Source organism: Temnothorax americanus, unplaced genomic scaffold (genome assembly GCF_048541705.1).
Source record: "Temnothorax americanus isolate GAGA-0224 unplaced genomic scaffold, ASM4854170v1 Scaffold6, whole genome shotgun sequence".
In the NCBI taxonomy this organism is placed as follows: Eukaryota; Metazoa; Arthropoda; class Insecta; order Hymenoptera; family Formicidae; genus Temnothorax; species Temnothorax americanus.
Window position 1 is genome coordinate 3,755,310 of NW_027509751.1, and position 26,905 is coordinate 3,782,214.

At 44.3% G+C, this 26,905-nt stretch overlaps 1 protein-coding gene across 5 annotated transcripts; it reads left to right on the forward strand.

Moving 5' to 3' along the window:
* Mask (multiple ankyrin repeats single KH domain) lies at window positions 1-26,583 on the forward strand. Of its 5 annotated transcripts, none has more exons than XM_077420345.1 (28): window positions 1-564; window positions 7,998-8,438; window positions 9,673-9,820; window positions 9,986-10,266; window positions 11,061-11,346; window positions 11,441-11,742; window positions 11,877-12,092; window positions 12,400-13,095; window positions 13,257-13,431; window positions 13,520-14,115; window positions 14,239-14,400; window positions 14,482-14,692; window positions 14,776-15,201; window positions 15,301-15,645; window positions 15,744-15,914; window positions 16,111-16,476; window positions 16,594-16,748; window positions 16,820-16,995; window positions 17,074-17,206; window positions 17,305-18,038; window positions 18,607-18,918; window positions 19,047-19,241; window positions 19,555-19,699; window positions 19,779-19,989; window positions 20,966-21,849; window positions 22,134-23,450; window positions 23,666-23,851; window positions 23,984-26,583. In XM_077420345.1, exons 1-28 carry the CDS (start codon window positions 193-195, stop codon window positions 24,008-24,010), a joined length of 9,669 nt encoding a protein of 3,222 aa, XP_077276471.1. In that variant the 5' UTR covers window positions 1-192; the 3' UTR covers window positions 24,011-26,583. The 5 variants fall into 5 exon arrangements, with proteins under 5 accessions (XP_077276471.1, XP_077276473.1, XP_077276474.1 ...); XM_077420347.1 differs by having other exon boundaries at window positions 2-564; window positions 15,301-15,636; XM_077420348.1 differs by lacking the exon at window positions 1-564 and adding an exon at window positions 6,815-7,036.
* Window positions 26,584-26,905: the final 322 nt, after the last annotated feature.

Here is a 26,905-nt window from a genome sequence, read left to right on the forward strand (position 1 = left end):
GCGGGTGTTAGCTTACGTGAATGACGACGACTCGACGACCGTGCTCTCGACCGAAGGAGCTTTTATCGTTCGCACAGTCGCGGAAAAGGGAATTAATCGAGCGTCAACGAGTGTGTGCTTCGTCCCCCGCGGTACGGTTCTACCAGCGGGGATAAACTGGTGTGTCATATATGATTTATCTGGGGGCTAAAGATGCAGAATGTAGCACAAGGAACGACCTCGGATAGCCAGAAGAGCCACGAGAAGCATTCGGCGGCGACGGCGGCATCCGCGGTAGCGGCAACAGCGGCAACAGCGGCGTCAGCGGCCGCGGCCGCGGCGGCGGCGGCGGCGGCGGCGGCAGTAGCAGCGGTGGCAGCAGCACCACCGCCGCCACCACCACCGACATCGTCGTCGTCCTCGGTGTCCTCGTCGGCGAACGTCCACCGCGACACCGGGAAGACGTCGTCGACTCCCCAGTCGTCGACGTCGAGCCCCACGAAGTCGGAGACCGAGACCTTCTCCGAGCTGCAGCCGCGCTTTATGACAGACTCGTCGGAGAGCGAGGAGGACAGCGTCTCCGAGGTAAAACGCCAAACGGCGACGGGAGATAGAGATAGAGAGAGAGTGAGTGAGAGAGAGAGAGAGAGAGGGACTCGCCTAGGCGCAACGTGATAAGATTATCCGTGTGCACGTTCGGCGTGTCGGGAACGGAACGCGAGAGTAAAGGAGAGAGAAAGAGCGAGAGAGAGAAGGTAGGGGACGACAAGATGGAATGAGAAAGGAACACGAGCGAGCGAGCGAGAGAGAGAGAGAGAGAGGTAGAAAGAAGGGAGGGGAGAGAGACAGAGAACGTACGCGTGTGTGTACGCGCATACGTGTACATGCCTTCTCGGAGAGCGAGAGCATCGTCTTCGCCGTAACGAGCGTGTTCCTGCTCGACGGAGAGAGAGAGAGAGAGAGAGGAAAGAAAAGAAGGAACACGGCTGTCCGCCGATTTTATCCTCCGCGCGGCCGTCCGCCGTCTTTCTTCCCCTTTCCCTGGCTTCTACGACGACGTAGGAACACGGGCGTCCTCGTCGTCGTGGTTGTCGCGGGGCGGATACGCCGCTAGCCGCTATCTCCGTTGGATCGCGGCGCGCTCGCCAGTTCTAGGAACGCGCTGAATCTCGAATTAGTGGCCGTCGAGCTCTCTCTCTTTCTCCTTCTGTCTATCGCTCCCTCTCTCTCTCTTTCTTTCTCGCGCGCGCGCGCGCGCGCGGTCGCTTCGCTCCTTTTTTCACCACGCTGGCCGCTTCCTGTGGCATTTCCTATTTCTATTAACGCGCATTTTCGCGTGCACCGCCGTGCCGAGGATGTCGGCGACATTACGCGTGCACGCGCTCGTTATACCGGATCGATCGTAACGATCTACGCAAGCGTGCGTGCGTGTGTGCGCGCGCGCGGGGTCTGTAAAATATACATACATGCCCCCGTCTACACCCGCCCATTACCCGCGTGCGATTCCCGTGTACGTGTGCGCGCTTATGCTCGCGCGTGTCATTGGCATATATATATGTCTGGCGTGTACGCGTGAAAGAGGACGTTCGTGTCGAGCGGACGGGAAAAGCGACGAGGTTATGACTCGCCGTCGCCATACCCGAGAGACACGGGACACGGCTCTCTCGTCGAGCGGGTGCGCTCGAGAATCGCCGAAGTATCGTTTCCCGCTTGATCTGCTAAAAAATAAAAAAAAATAAAACGTATTACAATTTCTCTCTCTCTCTCTCTCTCTCTCTCTCTCTCTCTCTCTATCTATCTCTCTCTCTCTCTCTCTCTCTCTCTCTCTCTCTCTCTCTCTCTCTCTCTCTCTCTCTGCATCTCGAGCTGCGCGAAATGATACGTGGGATACGTCGCGAAATGCCTTTGAAAAGAAGCGTTGGTTCTCCGTGGTGGTAGAAAGCGGACGATCGAGATGTAATTTTTCAAATACTTTTATGACTTGTCATCACCTGGCAGCGCGCGTCCTCTACTTGAAATAGATAAAAGGAAACGGCGGGTCGCGCGGGAGAGGAACGTGAAGTGCGCGACGCGAGATAGCATCGAGAGACCTTTCGGGAACCGATGGGTCTGTTCTATTTAGCTGATGAGCTTTCCGCATATAGGTTCAGCTTTTCTCTTTTTCCCCTCCAATGTGAGGAGAAAGAGAGGAAAGATGAACCGTGCGAGAAGTTCCAGCTGAAAAGAAAACAGGCCTATATTATATATCGCGAATCGATTTGTTTTTTGTAATCTCTTCAGAAATGACCGCGCTTCGATCGATGTATCGTCGCGTCGCGCGGTCGATTCCATTCGAGATTTTTGCTGGAAAACCTTCCGATCGCGAATCGTCTATATAACGTGCGTATACGTAAGCAGGGCGATGGGCGGAAAGGAGGGCGGGGGGGGGAGGGGGGATTGACACGCGTGAAGTGGACGGCGAGGCATTCCTCCGCCTGCGTCACGCGGGGAATCTCGAATCTCGAATCTCGGGTCCGCGGCGGGTTTCCGAGCGGAAGGCGGAATGTGTACACGGAGAGCTCATGAGAATTGGGTTTGAGCTGCTCGAGGAGAGCGGAGAGCCCAGTGACGTATGTCCCTGGACGGTTGACGGAAAGGAGCTACTACGCGACGCAAAACCATCTTTGAGGGGGGTGGGTGGGAGGGGGCGGTGACCTCGATTCAACTCCGATTAACTTTGAGGATAGAACCTCGCTGTAAAATTTTTAACCGTGCGTAATCTCTGTCGTCTCTAATCTAATCTTTCTTTCCACGCGTCAGACAGCAAAGGATTAATTTGTTAACGAAATGGGTTAAACGAGTTCCGCATGACTGAGTAATCGGCGTTTAGTCTAAGTCGTCCTTACAGTCCATTTGTATTATTCGGTTTCTTCCAATTCTTGGAACTAAAAAAAAAAAAAAAAGGGAAGTAAGTTAAGCTGATTAAAGTTAATCCGCGTTAAATAAAGATGACTTCGACTGAACGCCGATTAATCTATCGAGCGGAACTTATTTAACTGTTTCGTCGGCATGGCTAATTAATCCTTTGTTATCCGACACGTGGAACGAAAGTTTAGAATTATAAACGACGAATCACATGGTTGAAATTTTTGGTTCAAGTTGATCCGCATTGATAGAAATGAACATTAGGTTCGCAGACAAAATTCTAGCTGCACAGCTTTTCTGTGTCGAACGACATCTTCGTGGATTCAACTACAGGGAAACTATGGTCGAATTTTTGGGCATTGCTAGGTCGTTGCTTGAAGGAACAACGCGAATCGCTTTGATTAAAAAAAAAAAAAAAACCCAAAGAATATGCCACAAGGAAAAGTTGTACCAACGGTATCCTATGGTTGATCGTAACGTCGCTCTTTCTGGGTTACATTCTTGTCTGTGGCGCAGATATGGTTAAGGATAATTTAGAGAAATTAACGCTGATCAACTGAGGTCGGGTATAGCGAATCGTGTCGATACGAGTTAGCGTTGACTCCAAAAAAATTGGTTTTCCTTTCAATGTTAAGTAAAACGACCCAAAAGCAGATAGGAAATTATTAACCGGAAGTGTTAACCGACTTATACTACGCGATTGGGAGTTAAGGTCCGGTTGCACGAGAGTGCTCACTCCAGCCTCGTTTCCTTTTCTGTGCGCGGCGCGAGCGAGATAAGTAGCCTAGAATGAAGAAAAAACGAAGCGTCGAATCTAAAATTATTTATCCCAAGCGCAATCCTGGCGCGTCTCGAGCCACTGTCGATTATGGCGCTCGATCTCGCTTAACTTCGCTCCTTTCTCGCCACTTACGATTATGACCTAAAAACGGCTAGTCGCGCTAATCGAAATTTACTTGACGCGGATCACAAACGCTTTTGCAATCGTGCTTAACGTCCGATAACACCGAGATTAATCAAGGGCCGTAATTGACGTAATGTTTCTTCATCCCCACAGTTAGGAAGGATTGGCGATCTATAAAAGGCACCGAATGTTGTTATTTATTTGTTCCCAATTTCTCAGTTACGGCTTTTTTTCCCCAGTGCTGTCTCTCTAGGCTGTAAATTTTTTCCTCCGTTAATTTAATCTCTCCGCGCTAGATAAATTCTAACACATTGCGAAATTAAGTACTAAATTCGTGCTCAAGTCCGTGAATCAGGCGCTTAAAGCGTTCGGCAGAAAATTGGATACATAAGGCTAACTTAACGTCGAGTTCGTTTTTCCTATGAAAAAACAAGCATTCAATGTATATAAATTGCAGAAATGAACGCGCCAGTATTAGAGCGCTCTAAGAAATCCATTGAAATACGTATATCGAAAGTATGCTTTTTTGGAATTTTCGACTGTACGACGCGTCGTACAAAAATCTTCAATTTAATTTCCTTTTTAAAAAGAAAGAAAAGAATTCTTTCAACTGTAGCCATTCCAATTTAACAAGCGGCAAGTCATATCGCGGCATAAAACGTTAGATTTTCTTACGTTATCCCGGTTATCCGTGATCGAAATATTCTTATCTTCTTAGCGTAACGTTAACGTACCGACGAATAAATTTATTCCAGCTCGTAGGAATTTGCATTTGGATACCAGCCAGCTTGCAAGTTAAAGATTCCGTGTTAAAAAATTAAATTCCTCTATATGTACTCGGTATTAAAATATTCGTTTATTAACGTAACGTTGAGACGGCCAAATCGTCGGCTTGATGTCCTAACGGTCCATTGAACGAGTATTTTTATTTATTATATTTTTTTTATGGAGAGCTGCTTAACGTAATTAGTCTAATTTCTTGCCGAGCCGAAATTAAGGCATTTGATTAGCACTTAATTTTGCAGCAAATTAGAATATTCTTAAATAAGAAGATCAGTCTTTAAAAAAGTTACGTTTATTAAAATTAATTCTTCTATTAAAGGACGTTCTTTAATAAAAGAATTAATTTGACGAGCGCGTAACTCGGGGGCGTAAGAGAGATCTCTGAAATATCTCGTGGCTTTATCAACAATATTTCTAATTCTCTTTGGTCAAATTTCTCCTTTCTTTTACGTAATTTTTGAACGAGCTATAAGATTTATCTTTGAACGGTGTATCCGATTTAAATTTATTGGAATTTTCTAAATTTTTACAAAATTTTAGGAAATTGTGCGAAAGTTAATTAGCTAATTAATGACGTTATCCCGAACCCAAGACGGACTCCATCGACGTTGTCGCACAGAAGCTATTTCTTTCTCGTCTAATATCGTAACATCGGTTTTAGTTAGGCTTTGTTTCGTTCCTCCTCTCTCTCTTGTCCAAGGTCTATACGTACATACGCACATACGCATATAATTGTTGTACTTACGTCGCCGTGTAAAAACGTATCGTGCAAAGTTGATTACGTCGATCTATACAGGCCCATTTTCTCAATTGTCCTTCTTGCTTTCTACATTTGGAGCAGATATACGTACGTATACCCCTATGTATAAACACATACATCTATTCGGTAAAGGACCTGTAAATGTAAACCTGCATGATTTCGCACATCCTTTTGTGCATAGCAAAGTATAAATACTTGAAATCAAATCTGTGAACGACGAAGGATCGAAAAAAGGATAAGCGCGATTAAATTAATCAGTGAGATTGACGTATTAAACGAGATATCCGTTAACTATTTCATTAATATATGAATGGAATTCTTTTTATTTTTTTGGGGGGAAAAAGAGATTAGATTGAGGACCTCTCAGTCGGAAATTTTAAGCGACAATCGGCGTCGATCAAGTTCGAGCGGAGTTGAGTCGAATCGGAGCCTGGCCGGAGGTCGTCCTATAAGGGTTCGCGATCGCGCGAAGGCGTCGAAACGTGCCTTCCCCACCTCCGTCGAGTTTATCGCGTGATCCCCGGTGTTCGTTGCCCGCGACGTTTAGGTTTCGCGTCAGCCACCAGGTGGTGGTGACGGTGGACTCCGCTTCGCTGGAGTACGCCGGCTTGGAGGAAGGTGCGCGCACGTAGATGGCCAAAGGCCTCGTCGCGGAGGGACGAAGGGACGCGGGAGTCGGGACAGGCAGGCTGGCTGGCAGGGAGGGAGGGTGGGAAAGAAAGGAGGAACGTCAGCGGGGAATTCGCACATCGGGAAAGGGTTATATAATCCGTGTCGAATACCACGTAACGCGCTGACAGTCGGCCCCGACGACACCGACGCACGTTCGGCTCGCTTTTCTTTTCCCTCGCCGCCTCATCTCTCTCCCACCCCCTGTGCCCTCTTCTCTCTTTATCTCTTTCTCTCTCCCTCCGCTCCTTTCTCTCGTCGTAGTGCAAGCGTGCGCGCATTGCCTCGACGACTTCCACCTTCATTCCGATGTCCACGGGGAGCGCGTCGCGGCCACCGAGGTGCGCTCGAATGCCGTTCCCATCCTCCTTCCTCCTCCATCCCCGCGCCCCGCGCGCGCGAGCGGCGCGGCGAGGAGGTGGGAACGAATGAAGGGAGAAAGAGCGAAAGAAGAGAAGAATGACTGGCATGTGTACGTGTTTTGTTGTGTGTCGGGTATAACGCGAGAGAGGACCTCGACCGTGTGGGGGAGGGGGACCGACCGTGTCGCGCAAATGCTGGTTAAAGTGCCTCGCCAGGCTTGCGCACTGCCGCGAGTACGCGCGTGCGCGCGCGCGCGCGCGCGCGCACGTATAATACGTGTACGTACGATTGGGGATTATGTGTGCCGTTCGTGCGCGCGTAAACCGCAGGAAATCGCGCACGGACACACGTAAGGCGCGCCTGGCACGTGTGCAACCCCTCCCCCTCCGGCCGCCACGCACGCACACAGCCGCGCGCTCGCGCGTGGCGCGCGACGGTGTATACGTACGTATACGTAGGTACGTGGGATGCGCGGCGCGAGTGTGCGCCGCGCGTTCGTCGCACCGCGGACCGCCGTCGGCCGCGCCACCTGGCGGGCCAGCCGCGAGTCCGCCGCGTTCTCGCCTCGCTCGCCGAAGGTCCGCACGAGTTCGCGGCGCCGATTAGCCCCGTTCGTCGGAGAACGGAGAACCAACCTCGCTCGCAATATCGGCTCCGCTGTACGTAAAGGCGCGGTGCGTTACGTCGTCCAGTTTCGCGGCGCGTCGACGCGCCGGTCGATGCGCGCGTTGAAGAAGCGACGCGAAACGCGAAACGCAGCGCGTACGGGCACACCGAGCCACCATATTATTCCGTACCCGATCACGGCGCGTTCGCGTTTCGCACGGTGTTCCTCGTCCGCGACGGCTCGTCGCGCTTCACCACCTCCTTCCCGTGCGTACGTCGACGACGTGGAAGGAAAAGAGTCGTGTCTCTCCCCCCCTCCGCCGCCGACCTCGATCGCCGTCGTCCCCCCCGCGTCGTGCTCGCGCGAGCTCGCCCCCGACGCGAATGTATGTACGTTGCCCCGATACGCGACGGCGACGGGGTGAGAGGCGAGCGACGGATGAACGACGCATGCATCGCACGCGGGGTGCCATAGGTCGTGGAAGTGTCGACGGCGCGCCGCCGTCGCCACCGCCGTCGGTCGTCGTCATCGTCGCCGTCATCGCGCGGGGCCGCTCCCCCTTCGCGGGGGAACGGCCGCGCGCATCGCCGAGCGTTAAAGCGCTCGTAACTCGTAACGTCACTTGTCGCCGTAATTGCCACCGCCGCCGCCGCCGCCGCCGCCGTCGTTCGCCTAGAAAACACACAATTATACTTTAATCCGGCGTTCCCGATTTACGTCTGTTGTCTCGCGGCTGCGCCGATAACGCGACCACCGCGGGCACGTCCGGTCGCGACAGCCGAGACCTCGTCGCCTCGTCCCTCGACGAGGCATCACCGTTCCGCTTCCCTCTGATCTCGTTTTCTTTATTGGATTCGCAGATAAAGCGTAAAACGTGCGATCACGACGGGCGTGCGATCGATGCGGTTTAATCAAGTACAAGATCGTGGACGTAACCCTTTAGCCGATTCTTCTGTATACTTCTTTTTTTTTTCTTCATTGTATCGTTGCATATATTTGGTTTTACCAACGGATATTTCTCGTTGCAGGTGGAGTGCTTCGCGATCGATCAGGTTGAACTGGACGAAGATCATCCCGACTCGTCGAAATTCCTGTTGACCCCCGACGATCCGGAACGTTCCGTGGACCCCGAGACCCAGGCGCGTCTCGAGGCGTTGCTCGAAGCGGCCGGCATCGGGAAGCTGTCGTCGGGCGATGGGAAGCACCTGCCCGACCACGAAGTGCTGCGACGCTTAACGTCGAGTGTGTCTTGCGCGTTGGATGAGGCTGCGGCAGCGCTAACGCGTATGCGTAGTGACAATCCGCGTACGCCGAACGAAAAGCGCTCTCTCGTCGAGGCGTGCACCGACGGAGACGTCGGTACCGTTCGGAAGTTGTTAACGGAGGGCCGAAGTGTCCACGAGACCACCGAGGAGGGAGAGAGCCTGCTGTCGCTAGCTTGCTCAGCTGGTTACTACGAACTTGCTCAGGTTTGGATCAAAATCGCAATCGTATACCTTCCTCCCGTAGTCGAGTTCCGAACCGTCCATTTGCAACGTTGATGTGGGACACCGTGTATGACGCTGCAAGACGTTTTGTTAAGTTGCACCGTGGTGTCTGACTGTTATGAGTGTCGTGGATAAAAAATTTTCAGTTCCCACGTTTAACGTACGCAATCTTTGTTTACATGCGTATGTGCGCATCGAGCTTGATCCGGGAATCGTGGACTCGATCTCATATAAATTTGTATCTAAGGATTGCTCTTTTGTCATAAAAAATCCCTTTTGTTTTGAAAGGTGCTGTACAGTGTCTTTGTGCACGCGCGCGTGTGTGTTTGTCCGAGGAATACCTCGCAGTCAAAATGACGTTTTGATGTTGTGTTAACTAAAAAATTACGCAAATTTAGTCAAATGACGTCAAAATGATATCATTTCGATTGCGACGTGTTCTTTGGGTGGTGTTAAATGCTGTCGCTCCTCCTTTGTCGCTTTATTAACTCTCAGTATGTATATTTTACCGTGTACGCGTAGTATTATGCTCACCGTATTTGTACAGGTGTTGTAATCGATGTTAACGGTTCAGTTTGAATGACTGTGATAATACTATTGGTACAGTAATTCTCATTATGTGAGACCATCGGAAAATAAATAATATTGAACGTTATTATTCAGTTGTGTTACGCTTTTACGTAATGTATGTTCGTAAAAGTACAATTTGTCAAAATGAAATGATTTCTGTGTTGGCATGTGTCGAATAATATTCACACGATTAAAATTTATTTATATTACGTTGTAATTATATATATACAGTCACTCAGACATCAGAATTCTTGTTTAATGGTACACGGTTGCTGCTTTATCTTGAAAGTAAAGTTCTGACTTAGGTTTACAGCCGAAAGATTTTATCTACCTTCCACTGTATATTCTTGTATAATTGTGGGCTGTGATATTTGAAAAATAATTGCAATTAGCTGAAATTTATTAATTTTTGGTTACTTTGATGTTAACGATTGGATAAATATCGTGAAATGGGTGTACGCTCTTACGCGGAAACATTCTTTAAAACGTCAATCTCCTTATGCTTCAACTTTTTTCTCTTGTTTATCAAACTGTCGTGTTAATCATGAACGTGAAGTTGGCATTATAACGTAAGATAAATTATTTCAAATTAATTTTGTGGACCAATGAAATTTATCTGTCATTGCGTTTTTTCTACGAAAAACAGGTACTCTTGGCGATGAACGCTAATGTAGAAGATCGTGGCATCAAAGGGGACTGTACCCCTTTGATGGAAGCTGCTAGTGCAGGGCATGTAGATATCGTGAGTTTGCTGATTGCTCATGGGGCCGATGTAAACGCTCAGTCTACGTCAGGTAAAATTATCCGTCAGTTTCGTTTATTTTAACACCGCAATGTTCGTAAGCTCTAACGATGCATCACAAATTTATTTTCGCCATTATGTAAATATTGTCGAGATTGCGCGGCGTTATTTCGGTCGATGATTATTGTTGCACAAATGTATTATGTATTGATCGAAGGCAACACACCTCTCATGTACGGATGTGCCGGTGGACACGAAGGGGTTGTGTGTGCCTTATTAAATGCCGGCGCCAATGTTGAGGATCACAATGAGAACGGTCATACACCTCTGATGGAAGCGGCGAGCGCTGGGCATGTTCAAGTCGCCAAGATCTTGCTTGACAACGGAGCCGGCATCAATACTCATTCCAATGAATTTAAAGAGTCCGCGTTGACCTTGGCCTGCTATAAGGGACATTTGGAAATGGTCCGCTTTTTGCTAGAAGCTGGCGCGGATCAGGTAATAACACGCGACGTTGGCCTTTAATCTCCCTCTGATGTATAGAGATGATAAAGATGATAATAAAGATAATATAAAATAAGCGTATGAAAAAGAAACGCATATTATATATACTTCCAAACTGCACTGAACACGTGGATACAAAAGTTGTTTTCTTTCTCCTTTGATTACTTTCGGAAAAGAAAGGAACGCAACTTTTTTGTCTACGGCACTCCCGATTATTCGAGAACTGCCCGTTTTGTGTTTTTAATGGGCGCAGAAGAGCGAGGCCCTCGTGAATCTGATTGGTTAACGCTGTATCGTTAGCATTTCGATTCACCGTGACGCGCTGATTGGTTGATCGAGTGTTTCCTTACACTTATGTCGCCACGTGGGCGCATATCGCCCAATCCAGGCCTAGTCAACTTCGGAACCACGACACTTTTCCTCTTTTCATTTACAGAGAGTGGGGGGAAAGGGATTTCTTCGCTGGATGAAGTTAAACGTACCTGCTTAATTTCATCCAGTGGATGAATTCCTTTCCCCCTTCTCCACTTTCTGTAAATGGAGAGGGAAAAGCCTCGTGGCTTTGGAGCTCAAAATTGACCAGGCCTAGCCCAAGCGTTTTAGTGCAGTTTGAAGTATATCTTCCGGTAAGAATTACACGTGGCAAGGGAAAACATGGATGACAAGGGGTCTAGGATTCGTTTAACGGAACCTTTCTGAAATTAAAAGTTATGGCGTTTAATAATTTTTACATATGTATTAATACTTAATAATTTTACTAACATTGGTGTTTCCGCGTATTTTTACAGGAGCATAAAACCGATGAGATGCATACCGCCCTTATGGAAGCATCGATGGATGGTCATGTGGAAGTCGCTCGTTTACTTTTAGATTCAGGTGCCCAAGTAAACATGCCGACGGACAGTTTCGAGTCGCCATTAACATTAGCTGCCTGTGGAGGTCATGTGGACTTGGCTATGCTTCTTATCGAACGTGGAGCGAACATCGAGGAAGTTAACGACGAAGGTTATACGCCACTGATGGAAGCGGCGCGCGAGGGTCATGAAGAAATGGTTGCTTTACTTTTGAGCCAGGGTACGTAACGTTTTTTATTTGTGTCGTCAATCAACGACAATCGCAAGTATTGTGGGTCATGAGTAATATCGATTGTGATTTTTTTTAAAAAAAGGTGCCAACATCAATGCCCAAACTGAGGAAACTCAGGAAACTGCGCTTACCTTGGCTTGTTGCGGAGGTTTCTTGGAAGTTGCCGATTTTTTAATCAAGGCGGGAGCGGATATCGAGCTGGGCGCATCCACCCCTCTAATGGAGGCTGCTCAGGAGGGACACTTAGATCTTGTTCGATATTTACTCGAATCTGCGGCGGATGTGCACGCTCAAACGCAGACGGGAGATACGGCATTGACATATGCGTGCGAGAACGGTCACACTGACGTTGCTGACCTTTTATTGCAATTTGGCGCTGATCTAGTACGTCCTTTTTTTATGATTTGTAACACCGCAGATACATTTTATTTTTATATATTTTTATTTATGTATTATCCCGTGTCTTTAAATTTTTTTATTATTGTGCGAGTTATTTATATCAATTCATTATATTTAAGGAACATGAATCAGAAGGAGGTAGAACTCCACTGATGAAGGCTTGTAGAGCGGGCCATTTGTGCACGGTTCAATTTCTCATCTCTAAGCGCGCTGATGTCAATCGACAAACAACAAACAATGATCACACGCCGCTCTCGTTGGCGTGCGCTGGTGGTCATCTGGCTGTGGTTGAGCTGCTTCTTGCACAATCTGCAAATCCATTTCATAAGCTAAAAGTAAGATATCTATCCCCGAAATAATCAAGTAAAAATCTATATTTTTATGAGCATTTTCGATTTGCTTCAATTTGCTTATATAACATCTATACACAAACGGGTACATACACAAGCGCAAATTGATACACACACAAACGCAATAGATATACACAAACAGATACTCAAATTGGGTACAATAGATTGATATGAACGTAATATCAATATTCATAAATGCTGGGTTTATCTATGCTATTTTAATGTTTTCTATATAATTTTTTTAAGACATTAATTACATTGGTATTGATATAAAACGTAAATTAATTTATAGGACAACTCCACTATGCTGATAGAAGCGGCAAAGGGGGGTCACACTCCTGTTGTTCAACTATTATTGGACTATCCTCATAGCATTATGATGAGTGCTCCTCATAGTGCTGCACCTGCGCCCATGTTATTACCACAGCAGCAGCAGCAGCAGCAGCAACAACAACAACAGCAGCCGCCGCCACAACAACAACAACAACCATCACCACAGCAGCAGCAGCAACCACAACCGCAGCCACAGCCGCAGCAACAACAGCAGCATATAATTCATCAACAACATGTACCTCACTCCCAGCAAACGTCTACGCAACCACAGCAACATCCGCAACAACAACAACAGCAGCAACAACAAACCGCCGAGCAACAACAAGCGCAAAATCTTCAACCCAAACACAATACGCAAAAGTCATTGTTGAGAAAGAATCGATCAGTGACTATGATGCCCGATATGAGCCTTACTTCTGCCGAAGCGCAACAAGTTCGTTCGCAGCCCGCAGGAGAATCAACCACTACTACCAAGGATGATACCAATATTCTCGATAAAGGCAGTGGGGGTTTTACAAGTTTGTCAGAACCTAATATTAGTCTTAGTCCGACGCCAGCAGCGTCAACGCAAGTGATACATGTCAGCGAAAGTCGGAAAACTATAACTAGACAAGAGCAAATCATTCATAAGCAACAAATACTTGAGGAATTACAAGTACGTTCTTTGTCATATTCTCAATTCTCTAAAGTTTCTCGATATATTCTTAAAGAACATTGTAAGAATTCTTGATTGACAGCATTTACATACCTTATTAATCTGAGAATTATAATCCTTATATACCCACATAAAACACAAAAAAATATTTAATTTTTTAGAGGGTAGAACGAGAACTACAAATGAAAAGTGCAGGACATTTGTTTCCTGGTCCGCGAAACTCAATTATAAATCAATCTCAACAGCAACAACAGTCACAAGATCCTAGCGAGACAGAAGCATTGTTACCGGGCATGCTAAATATTGATTTGCCAGCTCAGTCAACATCTCCTCATGGTATTTTATTCACTTCACTGAAATGTGCATTTGCCTTAAAATTAGATATTTATATCAATATATTCAACGTGATTATTTTGCTTAAAAGGTTTAGTTTGCAATACAACTGGTATGTCTGGCGGTTCATTGACGTATCCAGGAGCTAACGACGCAGCATTGGTGTGCAGTGCTTACCTCGATGGTAAGATAATGGGGATGCAAGCTGCACAGTTCCAGAAAACGCTTTCCGTGGTTCCAACCGCGACGGAAACGTTCCCCACAAATACATTTCCTTCCTCGCCTCCTTTGTCTCTTGCACCGTTGCCTGTTACGACCACCACCACTGTGTCACTCATTAGTGCTACTTCTTCAACAACCACGCCGAGTCCGCCGAGCATTTCTACCCCTCCAACCGTTATAGCCGTTTCCCAATCGCCTATTACCGCGAGCAGCGACGTCAGCCAAAATACTGCTATAAGCGATCGTCCAAAAGCTAAGCCTGTGTCCAAGAAAGAAGGAAAGAACGTGCGGAAAGCTACGTCCAGCATGGGGATGGCAAAGTTGCAGACACAAGCGACTATAATGGCTGGACTTCACCAACAATATCAGCAGAAGCAACGTCAGCATCCTTCTTATCAAGTACAACAGGTTCAACAACTGCAGCAACTCAACCAGCAACTGCAGCTTCAATTGGATCAAGTGCAGGTGGATTTCTATCATCTTTATTTCTTATTCCGATTTCAAAAATCTTACAGCGTGCGAAACAATAATTGGATTTAATACACGCGTGTAGACTGTTTTCTTTTCAATGAATTTTTTTTTATGTAGATACAACAGCAATCGCAGCAGCCGCAATCGCAACCGCAACAATCCCACCAACAAACTCATTCACAGCAACAAACCAACATAGTTGCTAATAGTACGGGTAGCATACTCATGCCCACTCAATTGATGTCACACTTGCATCCCACACATCATTTGCACAGCCAGGTAACTTATATGGTTCAATAATTATCTGCGGTTATTTTTGTAAGATATAACTAAACTTAAAAGAACATATATTTTTAACAGCAAACAGCGCAAGAAAATCTTCCCGAGCAAACGGATCCTGAGTTAACGCGAAAATACAGAGAAAGCGCTTGCGCATTTTTTACTGGCGCCCAGAAATCTAAAACCTTCAATCCTAACGATAGAGTATTGAAATTGGAGGACGGCACGGATATTCCTATCGACGATGCGTTTGAAATTTTTCGTTCCATTAGCTTCGACGACACGGTTGACAGTAAGTACTTAGCTTTTTAAAACTGAAAAGAAGATCATATATAAAGTAAAATTAAATTAATTTTTTATTTTATTTCTATACAGCAACTGAAGATCAAGAGAAGCTTGAATTGAAAAGATTGGACGTATCGAATAATAAGGAACAACAGCAGCAGCAGCAGCAACAACAACAACAGCAGCAACATTTACATACCACCCAAATAGTTCAACAAGGCGGAAGTCCTCATGCATCCCAAGAGTTTTTTACTCCCGTGCTGTCAGTACCTTCGGTTTCTCTACCGGCCTTACCGTCATTACAAGTGACCAGCGCTGGTGTTCAAATAGAGGCAGACATATCAGCGGGCTTACAACTAACAAGTACGCAGTCTTTGCAAAACCCGACGCTGAAGAATCGTCTGAGAGCCTTCGAAGAAGGCTTCCGCCAGGGTAGTATACATTTTCGCGAATGTATGCAGCATATTAGCAGCGATACTTTCCAACCTCAGTTGCTGCTTCAATCCTCTCAAATAAGTAAGTTATCAAAACGTGTCTTTAGTGCGACTAATGTCACCGAGTTCTCGTTCATTAGTGAACGATTTTTTTTATTTGCTTTAACTTTCTCGTTACTAGCATTTCCTACGCAAACATTACCAGCTGTGAGTGGCGCAACGGGAATAGTAGATAGTATACCTCCTCATCAGTCGAGCAGTTATGTGCAATCCACAACTTGCAGCACTAATCAAGTTCAAGTTGCTACCCAGACTCAAGCACCCGCTACTACGACAACCGCGAACGTAGCTACCTCCGATAAGAAACAAGTGTACACTGCACCGACCACCGGCAAGGGCAAGAAAGCCAGATATCCTCTCCTGTCTCAACAACAATCTTGCCAGCAACAACAAACTGCCAATGCTCAACAAGCTCCCAATTTTCCTGCGCAAAACTATCAGCTAGATCCAGCAACAGGTGAGAATTGTACGGAGCTGCGATTTTCGCTGTAATCAGCACGATGATACTCGAAATAAATTGTTAAGAATGTTTTCACCACTCAGTTATTGATCAATGTACAACAGGTGTCCCGACGGTAGGAGGGTATGCGTCCAACCAAGTTCCACCCGCTCCGTTCTCGTGTATGGATGTTGATTCAGAAACCGACAGCAATCATGACACGGCTTTAACTTTGGCTTGCGCGGGAGGGCATGAAGATCTTGTGGAACTTCTTCTAAGTCGTGGTGCAGATATAGGTAGGTGAAATGCCGCATTGTATATGTATCGTCATACGGTTTTTATTGATATACGCGCGTTGTATTTCATATGTCGAGTTTAACATACCTAATAATTTAATTTAATGCAATATAAAATAAATATTTGCCGCGTGCATTAGAAAATATGGAGAAACTTTTATCGTGCAAGCAAGCTGACGTAACAATTTTCTTACAGAACATAGGGATAAGAAGGGATTTACGCCGCTTATTTTGGCCGCAACGGCTGGTCATCAGAAGGTAGTTGAAATTCTACTCAATCACGGAGCTGACATAGAAGCGCAATCTGAACGTACCAAGGATACGCCATTGTCACTTGCATGTAGTGGAGGCAGATACGAAGTAGTCGAGCTTTTGCTCAATCGCGGCGCGAACAAAGAACATCGCAACGTTTCTGATTACACCCCCTTAAGCCTGGCTGCAAGTGGCGGTTATGTGAACATAATAAAGCTACTACTGAGCCATGGTGCCGAAATTAATTCACGTACTGGCTCCAAACTAGGCATATCTCCTCTAATGTTAGCCGCTATGAATGGTCATACTGGTAAGAAATCGGAGTTTGAAATTATTTAATCGTAATTAATATTTGACACTAAGAAATTCCAAATTCATCATGACTGAAACACTAAAAAAAATATATATATGATATTTTAATGTGCAGCGGCAGTTAAACTACTTTTGGACATGGGCAGCGATATTAACGCGCAAATTGAGACAAACCGCAATACGGCGTTAACGCTCGCGTGCTTTCAGGGGAGGCATGAGGTTGTTAGCCTCCTTCTCGATCGAAAAGCCAACGTTGAACATCGAGCAAAGGTAACATATTTAATATTCATATATGTAATTTTGCTATAATTTTTCGAAATCTTTTTTTTTTTTTTACATAGACTGGCTTAACGCCACTGATGGAGGCCGCTAGTGGTGGATATGTTGAAGTTGGGCGTGTGTTACTTACGAAAGGTGCTGATGTTAACGCGACGCCTGTCCCATCATCTCGTGACACTGCCCTCACTATTGCCGCTGATAAAGGCCACTGCCGTTTCGTAGAACTTCTATTATCGAGGTAATTTGTCGCGCTACGTTATGTCCAACGTTATGAAATAACGAGCTCAGTAACGGAGATTTTGTCATTTCTTTCCAGGGGGACCCAAGTCGAAGTAAAAAATAAAAAAGGGAACAGTCCACTATGGTTAGCTGCAAACGGCGGGCATCTAAATGTCGTAGATTTATTATACCATGCAGGTGCAGATATTGACTCGCAAGATAATCGTAAGGTATACACGATAATTTGTTTGACGAGAGATCTACGTAATTTTTTTTTTATCCGATCTTAGACAAAATACATGTGTAAATTATATTCTATAATGATTAGGTTTCCTGCTTGATGGCTGCCTTCCGAAAGGGTCATATCAAAGTGGTGAAGTGGATGGTGAATCATGTAACGCAATTCCCCAGTGACCTAGAGATGACAAGATACGTAACGACTGTTAATGACAAAGAACTTTCGGAAAAATGCAACGAGTGTGTGAAAGTGATAAGAGCTGCCAAAGAGACGCAGGCCGCTAAAGCAAATAAGAATGCCACCATACTCTTAGAAGAACTCGACATGGAAAAGACGAGAGAAGAATCGAAAAAGGCGGCCGCCGCACGGAGACGAGAGAGGAAGAAAAAGAAAAAGCTCGAGAAGAAGGAAGAGAAGCGCAAGCTGCATGAGGAGTACAAGAAAAACGAGACAACGTTTGAGGATAAGGAAGAAAGCGGAAAGAAATCGGACGAGGAATGCGATCGGGCGGACGACAGCGAGCATGAGGGCGGCGACGAGAGAATGGAGAGCGTGCCGTCTCCCGTAAACAGAAGCCCGGAGGATCCCGACAGAGAAGAGGGCGACAGTGGAATAGATGCGAACAGCCAGGGTAGTTGCAGCAGCAACGATGTGAAGGCGAGAGAGAAAAAGAAAGAGAAGAAGAAAAAGAAGAACAATAGTCCTAGTAACAACGATAAGGATACGTCCCCCCAGCGTTCGTCCAAGACCCTCCTTTCACAAAACACCAATTTATCTCAAAACACAGCGACATCGACCAAGTCTCAGAATAACACTACGGAGAAGTAAGTAAATGCATTTTTTCCTTGCTTCGTATCTTGACCTGTTTTTAGAATCAATCTGAAAACTCGGGAGTTGTCAAGAATTTAAATAATAAAAGAGACACCGGAAAAGAGATATAGATTTAACATACCGATTATGTACAATGTTAGATAAAGGCTTATTCTGTAAACATTAACGTTATTATGTGCTTTGCGCAGCTTTTCTGTATTATATCTGTGCAAAGCACATAATGATGTCGTTAATGTTTACAGAATAGGCTCTAAATATCAAATGTAGATACAATTTTATTGTACTGATATTTTCAAATTTGTACATTTAATATATTTTGAGATATATATATATATATAGGAACTGAACTAGCTCGAAAAAATCTCTTGGCTCATTTTTTATATAATTACGTTTGAAAAGATAGATTCGATGTTTTATTGTTTATAAGAGCTAAATTCTTTTTTTACATTAAAATGTAAAGACAGTAATTTTTATGCTTCTAGAATAATAAAGTACCGATATTGAAATACCGATTATCCTTCTTAATAGTATTTTTTGCATATCGATAATAATTTGTTACAGGCGAATTATGACTAATGTTACCAGCGCAGTACCGATATCAACAACCTCGGTTACAACTACTAGGACATCTACCGTCGTCAGTTCCGATAGAAAATTGAAAGGTTTGGTTTTTGAAGCATCCTCTTTGAGGCATCCTGCTGAAAGGGAAGATTTTGAAGCGACCGGTAACGAGACTTATGTTTCTGGCAAAGGAAAGAAGTCTTATAATAATCAATACGATGGAGATGCTCTAAATACGTCGGCGAAAGCGAGTAACACTAGCCCCAAGCAAAGCGGAAAACGCGAGGAAGGATGGAAGGAAGTTGTGCGAAAGTAAGATACACGTTCTTGGAGAGATCTTTTTAAAATGTTTTCCTTTGTTCGCTTCGGTATTAATATACCATTCGGTATATTAATATTTTTTTTTACAAATAGAATCTTACAACTATCATGATTTGCAGGGGACAGTCTGATGATTCCGGAAGATTTATGAATTCACCATACCGTTCTAAAAAAGTATCCGTTCCCCCAAATGCTATCAGCCGAGTGATAGGTAGAGGAGGCAGTAATATAAATGCTATTCGTGTTTCAACGGGCGCGCATATCGAAGTAGAAAAGCAAAGTAAATGCCAAGTGGAAAGAATCATCACAATTAAGTGAGTGATCAGATAATATATCTTTTTTAATAAAGTTTACATATTTTATACAAGATCTATACCATAGATCGCACTAATAATTCTCTAGTTTTTTTTTTGTCATTTAGAAATGAAAAAAAGAAAGTTAATATCAAAATGTCGACATTTTATTTTTCTCACGTAAATAGATATATCAGATTTTGCTTAGAAATGAAATAAAAATATCTGTCGAATCAGAGAATTTTTAGGAAATTCTTTTCTACGATTTGAGTAGATGTCTTGATCGTTTCAAGTAAAAATATTAGTGTTTAAATTGTCGTTCTGTTGTTTGTAGAGGATCAACTGAAGCTACAAAGAACGCTTATCATTTGATATCAGGGCTTATTAGGGATCCAGAGGCAGATGTCTCGCAGATGCTTGCGAAATCCAAGCTCAATACAACAACTTCTTCGTGGGACAAGTCTGTTCCCAATGTTATTGTAAGCACGAAGAAATCAAACTATAATGAGTTTTACTATTACATGTAGAACGATTTAATAAACTGATATCTTCTTTCAGACAAGTAAAACGAAAATTGGTGGATCCGTTAATAAAGCACCTAATCTGGCATCCAGTACAACCAGTAGCCAAATTAATAAATCAGGATATTCTTCCGGAGCGTCCACTATTAATCCATTGGTTCCTATTCGCTCATCGTCCAGTGTGAAACTCACTGGTGCTTTCCCCACTTCTTTGCCACGTGCGACGGCGCCTAGACTCATGGCCGCAGGTAATATAAAGCATATGTATATAAATTTAATAATTTATTAATTGCAACGAACATTTATCATATATATTTATTTTCATGTCAATTTAATTTATAAAACTTAATTGTTTAAGGTAATACATTAGCATCGAATATTTTATTTACTTTTATATTTGTGTCTATCATACATAGAAAATATCCATATTTTAAAATATTCCTTATTAATTGCATAGTGCTATTTCTATTCGAAAAACCCTAAATTTTTTTTGCAGTGGATGAAAGAATTATTATCCACTCAATCAACAATGGAATTTAGACGGACATACGTTGAATTTGTCCAAGAATATATTTATGCTTTGTTAAGCATTCTAGAGAAATAGTTTAGAACGATTTTTTGAGTTTTTATTAATAAATATTGCTATACATACGCAGTGGATAAAAATTCTAAAACAACCCGTAAAAATATAGAGACATTTTGACAAAAAAGAAGTAAACATTTATGCAGATATTACAACATGTATTGTGCTTTTATTTTACATTATAGACAGACTACGTTTACACGGCGGCTTATAATCCGGTTTAATAACTACCGTATACTATCCGATCCAAAATTTTTCTTTTTTTATTATAATGATTATTTAGATGAGTTTTTTTAAATACTTAAACTACACCTTTTTTAGTATATAAATATCAAAAATTGATTTAAATGTTTAAAATATCAAAATATAATAGTTTTATATTTAAATGATCGTTATAATCAAAAGGAGAATTTTGGATCAGGTAGTATACAGTAGTTATTGGCTTAGTTTACACCGATCACTTGATACACGTATTAAATAATAAATAATTAGTAAACTAGTTTGATTATTGTCCGATCAGCTCAAATATACTATTTGATACGCGTATCGAGAGATTGGTGTGAACTAAACCATCAAATCGAATTATAAGCAGCCGTGTGAACGTAAGTCATATTAATATTACGCATCGATATTATACTTAGCTGAGAAACGTGCCGCGCAAGCCGCAGCCGCCCAAATGGCGTCCTCGTCTAACACAAAGACGACAATGTCGTATACGAGTGCGATTATGACCGCCGGTAGGGCAGGGACAAAGATTGTCACCACTAGCACGACGCAGACATTTGCGGCGAAGCTATCCGAGATCACTGCCTCGACTCACAGTTCTACCACCGTCATGCAGTCGACTCACACCGCACCGGTGATCAAACAACAAAAGCCCATGGCGCAAGCCGCGACTGTGACTATTATGTCGGCCACATCTGCGGCAACCGCTCACACAACCAGCCAACAACAACAGTCCGTAATCAGTACATCGCCGAAGCACTGCCGATCACTGCCCACATTATCCGCCCCGTCGGCAATAGCATCTCACTATCCCGGGAAATCGAGTTACCCACTTGGAACGATCGCGATTTCACCGTCATCGACCACGAACGCCGTGGTAACGACAAACTGTCCGGAAAATTCACTTGTCTCGACGTCAGCCAGTTCCGTTCGAGTGACACCCTCGCCGCCAGTTGTACCGTTGCAAGCGCAAACGTTGCCGCCGCCGCCATCAACGGTACAGCAGCAGCAACAGCAGCAGCAATCGATGCAGCAACAGCAATCGCAGCAGGGTATTCGCAGCGCTACGCCAGTCGTGACTCAGGAACATCAACAGCAGCAGCAGCAATCTAGCAACACGCCTCAGGAGTACTCGTTGTTTAATGATACTTTTACTAAAGTCACGCAACAGTCGATGTGGGGAGGAAGAGAAAACGAAACTCAAAAAGGCATGAATTTTGCGACTGTTGCGGGCGGTGGTGTATCATCGAACACGAGCTCCGGTCCATCTACGGCTAAGTTTGACAGTTCCCCACCGCAGGTATGTTGTGACAATGGATTATGGATTTTGATTTTTTTAATATTTATATGAAAACACATACGAGATAGTTTCAAATAGTTTTGGCAAGATTAAAACGAGAATATTATAATTATATATATCAGTATATATTATAATTATATTAGAATATTATAATTGTATCAGTAAAAGTTAATTTCTCCATGGTGCCATCCTTTTCTTGTTTGTATTATGATACACTGTAACATTTCATATAAGAGGAAAAAAAACAATGAAGTATCACACGTTTTAAATTTTGTCGAGCACAGGTGGACGCATCCAAGGCTCCGGGTTACCGCGGTACAGCCATGTGCTCCCCAGTTTCCAGTAAGCCGGGTAGCACGAGCAACGCGTCGACCAACGTAATTGGCAGCGTGGTAACGGGCTCTGTACACAATCCTATGCAGCCCGCGCAATTTCAGTCTTCGACGAGCTACGGCGAGCATCCTCCCATACCGAACAAACCGCCCGGTAGTTTAGCGGTGGCTAGACCAGTAATACCCCCACAGAGCATCGATATGGGAACGGGCATGGCGGCGCAGTTTAACAGGCCGGCGGTCTTCCAGGGTGATCTGACAACGCGGAACGCGACGACGCACCAGCCGGCGGCGCACGTGATACCGTCCACGTCGCAACCGGCACTGGACGTCGGTCTCTTCAAAGCGGCGAACAGCAGCGGCGGCAGTTACGAACATCCGAACGTAAACTCTAGCCTGTTGAAAATGATACCGAACGATACACAGAGTGGTGCCGGCCATTCTATGCTACCGTTTCACCCTCATATGCAGAGTTACGCTCAAACTATCGCACCGTCCGCCTCTGTGATCAACACCACCGTCAGCATGTCAAGATTGAACCCGCGCGCCCCCGATTTCTCCAGCTCGCTTCACTTGAGCAGTAAGCCGCAGGTGACGATGTTCAATGCCGCCGCCGGATCTGCGGGATTGCATCCGGCTAATATGTTCGCCGCCCCCGTGCCGGCGCAACCACCTTCCGCAATACAGTCCAACAATCTGGGGATGATGAGCAACTATCCGCTGGGAAAGTATCAGGCGCCCTCGCGGGCAACGCCAGCAGCGAACACCGGCATCTCGACAACTGCTCAGACGACCCGCTGGTCTTACGCCACGCCGGCGCCGCATACCAACTACCCGCCGCATCAGGATCCCATGATCAGCCAAATGGGGTTCTCCAATCAGCTGGCGAACATCAGCGGCCAACCCGGCGGTGGTATCGATCTGATTACGAGTCTGGAGAACGGTGGCTCGCCGGCTATATCTCCCTCGTCACCGGCGCAGGTCGCCCAGGAGATGAATCAATTGAAGATTGAGGACCGCAAAGTACCACGACCGATTGGTACCGAAAGGGCAACGTGGAAGAATTACTCGGCAGCGGGAATGGGTCCGGGCGGAGACGCCGATTCTTCTATCAATTGGATGCTCAACCCTGATAAGCTAGCATGGTCGAATTGCAATCTGGCGCCCGGTATCGACAGGCATCAGATGTTTCGATCGAACCCCACTTACAACCCACGTATATCCAACGTCGATCCTGAGATCCATCAGATGATGGAGTCTTCCTTCCAGGTAACTGTTGATCCTCTCGCATACACGATTAATTTTATTGTTATTCGTAACTTTTTGTCGAGCGATTTATTATTTCATGCAATTGCTACGCACGATGATAAGAAAAAAGGGTACAAGGGCTTTAAAACAGTACTCGCTAAAAGCGATAAAAAATTTACACAAATTGAAAATTCATCGTGTTTGTACACACATGTAATTAACTTTATCGTGTTTAGGGTCATGTGAATACGCAACAACCTTTCCCGACTAACGGAAATGCGCCATTGTCACTCATGCCAATGGCTTTAATAACGGGACAGTACGGAGCATCCGAAATGACAGAAATCCCGCCGAACGAGCAGAATAAGATAGATCCACCTGCATGGGGAATGCCCGACGCCGTACAAGACAAGCAACATCCGGTAAGATAATCCTCCTCTAGCAAGATCTTTGATTTGAAACATTTTTTCTTCTTTCAAACTGGAAAACTGGAAAACAATATGGTAATGCTATTGTAGAAAAATACTGGATATATTAACTTTGTTTACTTGCAGGCGTGGACCCACAAATGGACCCATTAAGGGGAGAGAAAGATCGTCGTTCGTGCTGACACAGCTTCAACCTCTAAATATAACATATTTTCATATTTTGGATCTGACGATGAGAAATGAAAAAGATAGTAATAGCAATAGTCTGGACTGGATCAATTATTTGTAGGCACATAAATTATATTACGATCTTATTATATTCATTCGAACCCAGATTCTTAATATTACTTGTCACGCTAGAGGATAAGACGACAAATCCTTAATTACTCAACTTATTGCTATCACTAATATATCTCCCGAGTTAATTGCAGAGTATAAGCAGTGTTCAAGAGCGAGAGGAAGGGAAGACGGAGTCAGTGTCGGTTAAGGAAAGTCTATATCCTACGTCGTAGGATAAATGACGGCGTAATTATAATGGCATAATTACCTCGGATCTGTGTCATCATTTCCTTAACCGCACGGACTGTCGTAAGCTCCGTTCAATTATCGTTAAGCAGGGACATGTCAATCACCAATAATCTCCGACCAATAATCGAATGCTAATAATTATGAATTATGTCTCTTCTATTGTCGAAGATCTGAATTCGCGATATTCGAGACATCTCGAAATATATTCGCCAGATCCATCACGATAATCTAGATACGCGTGAAATTTACGCTTTGTATCGGCATCGTGGCGATCATGAACGTTCAAAATTTTGCCTGATTTAAATTCACATTATTGTGAAACAGATTCGTGGTGATGGGAACATTTCGAAGCCAAGTGTTCGTCAGGTCGATCGCGACGATCCGGTCATACACGCGTTATAACGTTTCGACATAGTCGCCACTACAGTCTCTGCAGCAGCGATGATGAACATTTAAGAAAGTCGTTTGATTTTAAATCACGAGCCGCTTACGTTGAGGAGCTGTGCTCTCTTAGCACCATATCGAACGATATAGGGCGGTGAATATTTTCGTGTTTACTATTTAGAGCGCTGTAAAGAAATGATGTAATCTTACGAGCATGATACAATCGTGTAAATAATTGCTTCGCAAAACGGGTGATTCTGAGAACTTCCATGCTGCAAATTGAGAGAACCGGGGAAGACGGTCCGGATGAGGAAAAAAAAACCCGAAAAGGAGGGATGTAAGGGGGATCTTGGAGGAACCATTGGCTTCACCGAACACCTGGGTACATAATTACTCTTCTTCCACTCTTGCACCTACGCTTGAATTCGTCACTGTCACTCCGAGTCTGACTGTCGCTTCTAAACTGTATCCCAGAACAGATAATGTAGTAATTAGGGAGAAAAGAGAGAGAAAGAGAGAGAGAGAGACAAAGAGGAGGAGCGTTCCTTCCTATAGATTCTCGAGCGTCGATTATGTCTGATCGCGCTTGAAGAGCGTCCGTTGTTTCGCGTTAGACGAACAACTGTATAGATTTCCCATCGACGAGTGTACGTTGGTGTTGCGTCATTAAATCGATCGAAGATAATACGAACAAAAATACGATAACGACGTTGTTCCGACCGATTTAGCCGATCGAATCGAGGTTTTCGTTGTCCAGCCGGTTCCGGTACATTTATAATCTTTGCGTTTTGTCTCGTAGACGTCAATCCTTCAATCGGGGTAACTAACGATCGCCGATAGCACGAGATCGCGCTCTCTGTTTTCCAGGCAGATCCCACCGGACACAAGATTGTCACGATCGTAGCGAATTTTTATCGAGCTCACCCACAACACACAGAACACGCAGAACACTTATGAAAATTCTATTACGTATCGTACACACGCGTAAATGACCAGGTTCTCGGGGGAAAAAAAATGAAACTCGAATTTACGTAAGCGTTAACAGGTAATGTGTCACGAAATCGAGATACGCAATGTAACTAATAATATATTACATATATACCGAATCCTATTCAGATCAATGAATACAGTTTCATTGTAAAAGTGGTAGTGGGCCGCCAAACGCATGAGGATATAGCCGTGCGTCTCTAGTGCGACAGTGCTATTATAATATTATTATTGCTGTGGTGGTGTAATAATGTTTATTATTATATTATGGTTATTATTACACGCAAAACGTAACTATAGGAAAGAAAGAGAGAAAAAAGAAAAAAAAACAGGTACATAGAAAGAGAGAGAGAGAGAGAGAGAGAGGTCACCCCTGCTATCTCGGCTGGACTTAGTAATGATATAATAATATTATAGAGATACACACAACACACACATACACATATATACACATACACACTCGGATATATGAAATGTTCATTTCGATTGAACATTTGAAAATCTTTCTTGGTGGGGATTTCGGCAAGTGTTCAATACATAGCGACGACATACTATAATTGAAACGGTCCCCACACACGCGCGTAATGAAATGATGATGATAATGTGAGGGATAATGATGATAAATGATATGAAGCTCATGGAAATCGTACGAGGGCTTTTTGACCTATATTCCAGAGAGCGCTTCAATTATTCTTTAAGGATATATTGTTATAATTTAAAGCCTATTTTCAAATTTGATTTATGATAACTGCGATATATGATATAAAACTATTATATGACATATAACAATAAAGCAAATAAATAAATATAACGACCACGAAAATTCATTGCGAGCTCTTCTCATTTTTACGTTCACCCGCCCTTGATTTGGATGCCTCCTCTTCGAGGACTCTTCTCTTCACGAATATCCTCGTGTTGAAACTGCATGTCATTTAATTTCAACCTTTTGCTTTTCGTTCTTCTTCGTACGATTATCTCGAACGAGTCTCTTGCCATTTATTAACACGCCTTTGATATTAAATGCCGAAAAATTTTATCGGTTAATTTGCGGGGAAAAATTTATGTAGACCACATAAATCATTTATAAGAAAACATTTTTTTTGTCAATCTACTGAAATTTATAACAAGTTGTGCGTATTATTTATAGTA